Source organism: Anneissia japonica, unplaced genomic scaffold (genome assembly GCF_011630105.1).
Source record: "Anneissia japonica isolate Jap-2015-1 unplaced genomic scaffold, ASM1163010v1 scaffold56366_len13783_cov116, whole genome shotgun sequence".
Classification (NCBI taxonomy): Eukaryota; Metazoa; Echinodermata; class Crinoidea; order Comatulida; family Comatulidae; genus Anneissia; species Anneissia japonica.
Genome location: NW_022755064.1, coordinates 2,996 through 13,779, shown reverse-complemented (window position 1 = coordinate 13,779; position 10,784 = coordinate 2,996). Strand labels below are relative to the sequence as shown.

Sequence of the window (10,784 nt, the reverse complement as noted above, 5' to 3'; positions counted from 1 at the left end):
ACCTTGTCAAGTTTAATTTAAAACCCCCTGTTGGTTGGTAATGCCACACGAATTTTGCCTTTACTGTATACAAACTATCGGTCTGATAGTGTCGAAATACAGTCTGCCGCCCTCTATTTTCAATTTTCAATGTGTTTATATATTTTAAGGAAGAAAGATGAGAAGGCTCCAAAAAAAGCATTCTTTTTGACCATGATGACGACTTCAAAATAAAAAATAAAGGGACACGTCCGAAAGAGAATTGATTTAGCTATAACATACTCACAGGTGGGAGACAATCAATCAAGATAAGCGAGTACGTTCAAACAAATATATAAAGTAATAACGAAATAAATAAAAATTCAATTCTTTCTTAATTCAAATGGTAATATGATGACGTCACAATGTCCGATCAGCCAATATGAAGTAAAAAATCGTATCTACAACTCATGTGCTTTCAGATTATGTAATAAAAATTGGGGGTCACCTTTCATCCTAAGGAGCTATAACTGATCAAAAATATTATTGGTTTTATGCATATATAAATGTTGACGCACGCGTACGTGCACGCTAAAAAGCGCGAACGGAAAATTAAGGTACATAACATTCAACCTTGACCTGAAGCTTATGCTCACCTAATATGATTGGGAAATGATCAATGGTTAAGATTATATGGGGTCATCAACGTTTTGAAGAAAGAGAAATGAGGGGGTCAGAAAAAACAATTTTTTTGACCATGATGACGTCATCAAAATGTAAAAAGGAGTCAAATATATGAAGGAGAATTGTCTCAGCTATAACATACTCAAAGTTGGAAGACGATCGACCAAGGATAAGCGAGATGCGCTCAAATGCGTATTTTCAAAAATGACGTCATAGCTATAATTCACTTTCTTTGAGTTCAGATGCCAATATGATGACGTCACAATGTCCGATCAGCCATTATGATCTATAAAATCATATTTACAACTTATGTGCTTTCAGAATATGTAATAAAAATTGGAGGTCACCTTTCAACCTAAAGAGCTATAACTGATTAAAAATAGGTCTCATTTTAGCATATTTTCTCTGTATATCGGCACAAATCCGCGCAAAGATACCTATATTTGATGCGTATGTACGGCATTACTATTGGCCAAAAGAAGACCGAAAAGAAAGGAAGTTTGTGAAAACAATGTCAGGAACCGAAACTATGTAAAAGAACATAGTGTCTAACTTCCGTACGTGCTGCGCGCGTCAAAATGGAAAATTTGAAAAAAAATTGAAATGCTCAAAATGGCCTGAAACGTGCTGTAATTTAGTTAAAGAGTGTTTTCGAGCATTTTAAAATTTTGACGCATGCGTGCGCAAGCGTTATAAAGCGCACGCGTAATATTAGGGTACAGTACATTCAACATTAACCCGAAGTTAATGCTCACTTAATACGATTCCGAAATGGCAATTGGTTAGGCTGATATGATCGATAATGTAAAAACGCAAAATTGCGCGTAGATGACGTCACGCATGACTGAGTGCGTTGAAAAGCTTACCATGACTATTCCAGACCAAGCCAAATGTTCTCTGACAGCAATTGTGCGTAACTCGTGGCATTTTTTGGAGATATCGTGCGAACAGAAAAGGGGAGAAAGAAAGAAGAATAAAAAAAAGATGAAGAAGATGAGCCTGACAATAACAATAGGTGATCCGCACTGGATGCGGATCACCAATTAATTGTATTTTTTTTATTGAATTGAATATTTTGATAAATATTTTGCGATGCAGAAATAAAAAAAATAATACAGAAAGTAAAATATTCTAATTTAATAATCTCAATGCAAGTTGTTAAAGTACAAATATAGTATGTTCGTGTTCTTGGTTTGTGCATGGTTTGTGTCATTTTAAACGACACACAAACGGTGGATTTAGGTTTATATTGCTCTGCAAAAACTGTGTGTAAACAAGGAGATGCTATTTTTAGATCTCCCTGGTGTAAACAACAAATTACACGCGATACCGATCATTTCCTAAAAAACTGTCAACCAAATCAGCCATTGAACAATAACATGAGACTTCCAAAAACAGTTTTTTTATGACAATACTTTATCTACTTGAAGTTTTCAGAAAGTAGGTCATGTTTTTTGTCCGTACTACTAGGCTTCCAGAGATAAAATCTGTCCATGGTAGTCCCTAGATTCGCATACATCACATTTTAGAAAGTGAGGCGACACCAAAAATTCATCGACATTCCATTGCCTTACCATATACGGTTTGTAGTTTTAAAGGAGTAGGTGGCATTTTCTGTCCTTAGTTATGGCTTTAATAATTGTCAAAACAGAAAACCAATATGTAGTGCACTACATCATATCCAGTTTAGCTTGGGTAAAAAAAATCTTAACGAACAGATTTCTGGAAACCCATGTTTGCCTGTTTACAAACTTTTGATACATAGCATAACACACACACGCACACCACCATGAAGGTATCATATGACACGAAGTCAAATGGAAAGGTTCCTATTGTTAATAGGAACCAAAAAGTGATGCTTATTCAAGAGATGCCCTTATTTGAACATTTACAGTACACACAATGAAATAGAAAATTTTGAAAACTAACAACAATAAGAAAGTATAATACATACTCCAAGTATTGAAATGCACGCCATTGCATTTCGATACATGGAGTATGTATTTAATTAAACTGAGATTAATCAGTGGACCTTTCGGTTTTTAGATAACAACAATAACTCACCAGAGAATTCATGAACCATTTCACTATTCCAAGTGAAAGGAGTGAAATCAACACCACTATGGTATGCCTTATCCCATCTGTTACATTCGAATGTATCTTCCATCCCAGTAATAACCCACTAACAAAGGGAAATATAATTCAATCTCTCTTAATAATATCTCATTAATATTATGTCAATTAAAATCAAGACTAGCATCTAAGCCTTTTTATGGGGTCTTAGCAACAATATCTAATGGCAGGATTTATGAGAAATAACCCATTTCTTTAATTGTGGAAAAAATATTTTTCCCAAGAGCCTGCATGCCGCTTGGTTCAGTATTTGCTCTAAGACCTATTATGAATACCTTGCTTATGACTTGCAGCATATACTGTATTTGCTATTCAATGACACAATCATTAAATTACATTGATGAGCACAATTTATTAAGACAAAATTCCAACATCTGAAAAAACTTATTAGGAACATGAATTACACAAATTTTCATCTACAAACCTCATTGTTATCTGATATCTCATATTTGAGGTAGTAACAGCGAGGATAGAGCGCGTTACTTCCACAAACAAATATTTTATTATCGTTCATCACTTTAAAAACTCTGATGTAGTTGAAACAAGCATCCTAGTGATAAATAGAAAAGCACAGTTTATCATACTATTATACAATATTGTTGTAATCAATTATAATAACAATGGCTAAATAGTTTCATCAGGTTTCTGATAGTTGATTCAATAAATAATTTCTTGTGTCTATGGAAACAAACACCACAAATTCTGACGAAGCATAACTGATAGCCAGGCCAAACTGTCAACACAGCAAAAAAACAGTAAGTAAAACTGCTTTAATGCAAGAAATTCTTAATTGCATAATATCTGTCAGAGGAAAGTTGTTTATGTGGGAATATGCCTGCTCAGAAATCCTGCCTTGCTTTATACTCTTTATCATTTATTGACTTTATTAAATATTACAGGTATATTGCATTAAGCAAGGCTTTTTTTTTCATACGATGTTGTTTCACAAATTTATAATAAAATTTTGGTTTTCATTTAGCAAAGAGTTTTGCCAAAAACATCCAGACGGAAAAGAAAAACTAAAATAAATTTTATGCAGTGAATGTAAATAGCGTAGTAATGGGATGGTTAAATACTTAACATTTAAGTAATTAGGAAGAAATATACATATCTTAATTTTTGGAGATACCAAGGTAGTGGTGGGCATAAAAAAATAAAAAGACCTTTCATTTTTTTTCTGAAATATCCATTGGCCAAATTGGCCAAAAATTTATTTTTTTTATTCAAAATCATCATTATTGGCAGGCAGCGGGTTTGCTAAACAAGTTATAAAAAAGTCTCGCCTCATCCAAGTTGCAAGTGAAATAACTTTGCTTTGAATAACTGTTCTTATGATGCTAAGCGTGGCTGTGGTATAATTGAATTTGTAGGCGACCAGGAATTGTATTACTGAGCAGTCCCCCAGGATAAAATAATAAAACAAACATGCACAAAATATAATAAAATCTTTCTATATTCTGCCTAATTAAGTTTTAAAGAAAATAAATAAGCTTCATACCTTTTTATTTTGCTTAGAACATTCAAGATCATTGAATGGCTCACAAACATTAAATTTTGTTGTAAAATTTCTTTCCTACAGATGAAAAAGAATTGTTTAATTTTTGAAGATGTTTAGCGATTACTCTAACATCATGGTTTTTCATTGAGTACAGTAGTGTATAGTTAAATTATGTATACAGTACCTTTGCACAATCTATTAATATATTACCATAACCATCACCACTTCCAACGAGGCTACTGCATTTAAAATCACATTTAAACAACATATAAGCCAAGTTTCTATAAAATCGCTACATGGTATCACCGACAGGTTTACTGTACACTGATTAAATGGCAAAGCCTTCCCTACTGCGTCTGGAACAGCTACGCAGCATAACAATTGCAGTGAAAACACTGTAAAGATTTTATGGAAGCTAGGCTTTATGTAAAAGCCAGGTCTATTATGCTTCTTCGCTGGAAACAGTGAATAATTCAAATTTGAGTCAATTCCAACCTACACAACTTGGCCTCAAGTCAATTCAGTCCTCAATAATTCAGCTTTTAATAAAAATATATTGATATGGCAATTACGGTTTCCAATATTAAATTTCTATTTAATTCAGTGCTACAAATGCCATCAAGATGTAAAATCTTAAGATGTAAAATTTAAGATATTTACGTAATATTTAAGATGTAAAATATATAAGGACAAACAAATACCACTGCCATTTTTAAATAGGGAATTTAAAACACAATACTACAGTATACCATTATAATATTGAGCAGTGAGTCAGAGATAAATATCAAAGGACTATTAACAACAGAGTTGATTGATAATTAATAAAACATACCAGTAAATATTTGCAGCAGGACATTTATAGTATGTTTGAATCCAGATTTGTCTACTATAGCCAGCAAACTGTTCATATCACTAGTGGATGCAAGAATTCAAAATATAGGGGGCCGAGACACTTAATTTTACAGATTAATGGTCCCGACTACCTCAGACCCAACATACTGTATTTGGGGCTGAGTTATGAAATTTTATGTCTATGGTACTTCTAAATGCTGGAAATGGTACTTTGCACTGCAGAATGTACTTTTCTTTTTTTCTTCAAAATTTCTTCCCCCACCCCCTCTTGAAGTTGCCTATATATCATTGACAATTTTTATCTCTTTCAAAATATGAAGACACATACAGTAGAAATTATATAAGGTGAAGAATCAAGAATAAAAAAATCTATTTATATAAACCAAGTGAGATACCTACCATTTCTAAATTTAAAGGAATTGCTATCAGTTTATTTTTTCCTCCAACAAATAAGGTATTGTTCTCAATCGACAGTAGTCTATATCTCATGCCTTCGTCTTCAGTAATACTCAAATCAAAAATGTCACCTAAATTTTTCAGAAAGCAATAATTCAATTTTCTGTGCATGTTCTACAACAGGGGTGGGCATAAAAATCAGTCGTAAATATTAGTTTTACCCAGAACAAACACACACAATCTATGGCAGCAATCTTGTAATAGTACACGCACACAGCTTTGCATATTTCGAACATCGAATACACTGGAGTTCTAGTATTCTGGGGCGAATCCAGTAGCGGGGCATGGAGGTTTCTATTCCGAAACTTTTATGCCCTTCCCTTTTGAAAAATTCTGGATCTGCCCTTGGTATTCTTATAATTCAATGATTTTGACATGAAAGCGACTCAGGATCATAAAAATTTTAGGAATGTGGACACCTTGGATTAAAAACTTGGATTTTAAAACATTTATTCATTAGAAAATGGGCTGCAAAAATGATAATCAGATCACAAACCATCATTAGCGGCATTGGAAGTTAAGTACTGTAAATATTCATACGAGTTAATCACATGATTTACTGTAGAAAATAAATAGATACTTACTACCCAGCAAAGTTCTTTTCATATTCTCTCCAACACATGCTTCAAAATGAGTCATAGCTGCTATGGTAACAAATATTGCACTACACGTCAAACACCCCATAATAATAGATCCTCAGATGCTCTCTTCGGTATTAATATATGTAAAGTATCATGTAATTCTGAAATAATACAAATGCAAAATTTAATTTATAATGGACTCTCACAGAGTCCATTTCGCTATTAGCATAATTAGGTGGTTAGGGCCCTTGGCAAAGCTCCCCCCCCCCCCCCCCCATGTTACAATATAAATGCTAAAATATTTATGGCTGATCTGTTTCTACTAGAAGTGAGCAACATTGATTGATCTGCTAAAAAACCCTTTCTTAGTGCCAGCTTTGTATTTTTTATATACTTCCTTATAAACTTTGAATTCCTATTCACTCGAACATACAGTGATTAATATCTGCATTGCTGTAATTACGTAGGCTATGATTTGTATTTTTTATGGATGTTCAGTATACTGTATACAGTAGGCCTATACTTTAAATATACTATACACTGGTTTTTTTTGTGCAAAAATCACTTACATACTACTGTAGTTCCCATTACACAGATGTACAAATTTAAACATAAAAATATCTGCTGTTTCCAAATGAAAACAATAATTGTTTTCATCATCATCAAATAAAACTTTATATTAAACTATTTTGGTCCAGCCTCTTTTTGACATAATATTGGATTACCAGACCATGAATGTTCTATTTTTTATACTGTGCCATCCTGACCAGACACACGTCAGAAGCAGCATTAACATCCTGGTGACACCGCAATTAAAAAATAAATACAGTTTACAATACTTCCTGGTTGGAAAAAGTCACAATCCTAATAAGATTGTGTTCAAGTGCAAACCAGTACAATGCACATGTTTTGCACCAAATTCAGACTTTTATTAACTTCCTGTATCTTGGTGTGACTTCACAGTATGATGAGACCACTGGGGGAAATAGTCAATAGGGATCCTGGAAAAGAGGTATTCTTCCACTAAAGTTAGTCCTATCATACAGCTGACCATCTTTAGTACTATCAATAAGTACAGTACTCTGTAAGTATAGTAGATTTCATGTGTTGGTACTAACATACTGTCAGCCACCAATAATTCAAGAACAAAATTGATTTCACTTTTTGTAAATAAATATATTGTCTATGAGCTATGGTGAAATCTGAAAAAAAAAAAAATTAATAGAAAAAATTAATCAAAACAATTCAAAGCAATAAGTTTTCACTGGTTGATTCAGTCTTTTTGACTATTTATATTCTTTTTATTAGCAAATTTAAGGTGTTAAATATGTATTGTCACCTGAAAAACGACAAAAAAATAATCATAAAAATTAAACTTGCTTGTTTTGAAGTAACATAAAATTATAATCTTTATTTGTGTATGTTTTTCTCTTGAAGGGATTGCTGACAAAACAATTTAACTGTTTGTTATATCGTTGTACCTTGTAAAATTTGATAAATTAAATAAGTGAGTTTTGCAGTTTTTGCAATATTTATAGGATTTTAATACACTACAGAGATAGGCTTTTATTTTTCAATCTTGATTTCAGAGGTCAAAAAAAAATTTCAATTTTTTTTTTTCAATCATATAGTGGTGTACGGTAGACTAGTCTTTTAAGAACATTTTGCTGGAAATTTTTTTTGGATACGACGTCCCGTTATAGAGTTATGATTTTTTAAATAACATGATGTCAAAAAATCCGTCCAAAAGCTTATCTTATTTTTGTTGGTTATGCACCTCTGATTCGCAATGTTTGTCATCACTTCAAGATGTCTACCGATTCGTGAAAAAGGCATATTAATATTATGCAAAACCCAGGCCTAACTAAAAAATTAAAATTGTCATAGTATGTAACTCAAGTTAAAATAACACTTTTCATTACTCGTGCAGCTTAATCAAATATTATATGTCATTTTAAACAACCCATTGGTATTAACATGGTAACATCAATGTATTTTTTAAAATTATACCCGATTCACACGTACAAAAATCTTACCAACAAAATGTAACCAAAAGTAAGATTTTACGGCACGTGTGAAAGTACCTCCGTGTAATATCCTTGTAAAATCTTGGAACGTCTCGGTAATCTTTACCAGCCTCGCTGAGGCTGGTAAAGCTCCCGAGATGTAGCATAGATGGATCTGCGCATGCGCAGGGATTCCAACACAACAACAATCTACTGTGTTTCACAGGGTTCTTTGAATTTTCTTTCTTCTGCAGACGATTCTGATCCACTAGAAATAGATAGGCCTAGTTTTTCTCAATGATGAATGCATTTCCCTTGTTATTGAGGTTAATTAGTAATGGTAGAAGAAGAAGATATACATAAAATGAACGTCGGGATGGTGTTAGTACTATTACTAGTATTATCAAGAGTCGACAGAAACGTTGGAAGTTATGCCTAGTTTAGTAGTAGTAGTAGTAGTAGTAGTCTAGTTAGTAGTACAGTAGTTTACAGCAGTTGTTAAGGGTATTGATTGCTTCGAATGTTTACTGTGATGGTGAGTTGAACAGTCCATCTGTGACAGGGGTTCTCAACTAGGCCTAGGCTAGACCTTTATCGCAGTAGGGGGAAAAATGATTCATTGAATAAACACTGAGTAAATTTTACACGACCTTGACATTACCTTACAGACGCGTGTGAATGGTTTTTATCTCGGTAGGAATAACTCGGGAGATCGCTCGGTTACAATTTGTTACTTTTTGTTAAATTTAATTTCACGTGTGAATCGGGTATTAGACAGCGACGCTCTCAGAAGTTGTTCTGTAGACGTTTATCTGTTGATGTCCGCCAAATTTTGGGTACAGGTTGTGGGAAAGGGCTTAGTAAGGGTTAACATGGGTACGGGTTGACTTATATTGCCCTATATACGCTGGTATAGGCCATTAGTGTACTACCTAGGGGCCTAGCTAGTAGAGGAAGTTCCTAGCGCATATGGCTATGCCGTGCGACTGCCATGAGAAAACCAAAAGAAAAAGCTGATGTATTTGTAAATAAAGACAAAACATAGAGTGACAAAATAACCAGTATATAGACTACACAATTATTTACACATTACTATACTAATTATACTTACCAGATTGAAATACTCTTTATAACAGGCATTCAACAGAGCGAAACCTCAGTCGAAGACAAGGAAAAACATTTTTTATTAACAACCGAAGATAAAAACGCCATAGCATACATATGGAACGCCATCGCTGCCTTCGGTAACAGCTTACCATTCGGCGCATTTACATTCGGCCCTTTTACCACTACGTTCGGCTCTTTTACCATTCGGCGCATTTACATTCGGCCCTTTTACCATTACGTTCGGCTCTTTTACCATTCGGCGCATTTACATTCGGCCCTTTTACCATTACGTTCGGCTCTTTTACCATTCGGCGCATTTTCATTCGGCCCTTTTACCATTACGTTCGGCTCTTTTACCATTACGTTTGGCTCTTTTACCATTCGGTGCATTTTCATTCGGCCCTTTTACCATTCGGAGCATTTACATTCGGCCCTTTTACCATTCGGCGCATTTACATTCGGCCCTTTTACCATTCGGCGCAATTACATTCGGCGCAATTACAAAAAAATATAACCTTTGACATAGGGTCAAATAAAAAATTTCAACGGCTGTGGGAATGAGCCTATATTTACATTGGCCTTTCTTGAAACGTTGGCGGCGCTGTCAACTGGAGGCAAAAGACTTCGCGGTATAGGAGAAATGCATGTAAAACAGAGATACGGGTTACTTTTTTTTGTTGTTGTGTCAAAAATACGAAAGCTATATGAATAAAATTCACATATGTCATAGTTGTACCGGTATATATTAGGAATCGACAAAAAAAATAATCTAGGAAATTACAGTTTTTCTATTTTTATTCATTTTTTAAAAATCATTTGGGGAAATCGTCGCACTAACCACAATAGCCGGGATGCACAGCGCTGAGGGTATCAACATTGGATGATTCATTTAAAGATTCGACTACCAGGAATCTGCGTTTGCATCTCTCGAATCGCCCGTCTTTCTCTTGTGCATGTGTACCTTTGTTTTATACACAAATAATATGCTTGGCAAATAATCCAGATTTGTGGGGTCGCCCGATTTTTTGCCTGTTAAAACACTATTTAACGTATGTCACAGCCTAAAATGATTGGGAGCAAAATGCAATATAACGGAAATGGGCCTTGGGTCTGTTTTTACCTACGAGAAATGAAGTGCTCGCTACATATTCTTGCTTTTCTGAAGAAGACCATTTTTTCTACTAATTGCAGAGATCCATGATAATTTCCTTCGTTTTGATTTTCTTTAATAATAATAATAATATTAATAATAATAATAATAATAATAATAATAATAATAATAATAATAATAATAATAATAATAATAAAGATTTATAAAGTCGCATAAATCTTTTAGATGGAATTCTATAAAAAATTACTTGCTATTCTTTAGCTACTAGAGTTTTAAAATATTTGACATGGATGAAATTATCCACGTTTATTTCGAAATTATCCTATCACGACCAAAAAGAAGTGTGGCCTTATCTAACCATATATTAAAGTTATGTATATTCATTATAATTTCATAGA

The 10,784-nt window shown here is 33.7% G+C and overlaps 1 protein-coding gene across 1 annotated transcript; it reads right to left on the bottom strand.

Annotated features, from left to right (window-relative positions):
- Positions 1-2,650: 2,650 nt before the first annotated feature.
- On the bottom strand, positions 2,651-9,436 carry LOC117123330 (semaphorin-1A-like). Its single transcript, XM_033269219.1, has 6 exons — positions 9,280-9,436; positions 6,166-6,323; positions 5,525-5,652; positions 4,274-4,348; positions 3,200-3,325; positions 2,651-2,824 (listed from the first exon to the last, which is right to left on the bottom strand). The coding sequence occupies exons 2-6, from the start codon at positions 6,263-6,265 to the stop codon at positions 2,666-2,668; spliced, it is 588 nt and encodes a 195-aa protein (XP_033125110.1). The 5' UTR covers positions 6,266-6,323; positions 9,280-9,436; the 3' UTR covers positions 2,651-2,665.
- Between the last annotated feature and the right edge of the window lie 1,348 nt (positions 9,437-10,784).

Bases quoted from the DNA above. Each gene is read 5' to 3' on its own strand.
- LOC117123330 (XM_033269219.1), bottom strand. From the start codon at position 6,265: ATGGGGTGTTTGACGTGTAGTGCAATATTTGTTACCATAGCAGCTATG. The intron at 4,349-5,524 runs GTAGGTATCTCA...TTTCATCTGTAG, and splicing joins TTCCTTTAAATTTAGAAATG to GAAAGAAATTTTACAACAAA. The intron at 3,326-4,273 runs GTATGAAGCTTA...ATTTATCACTAG, and splicing joins GTTCTAAGCAAAATAAAAAG to GATGCTTGTTTCAACTACAT.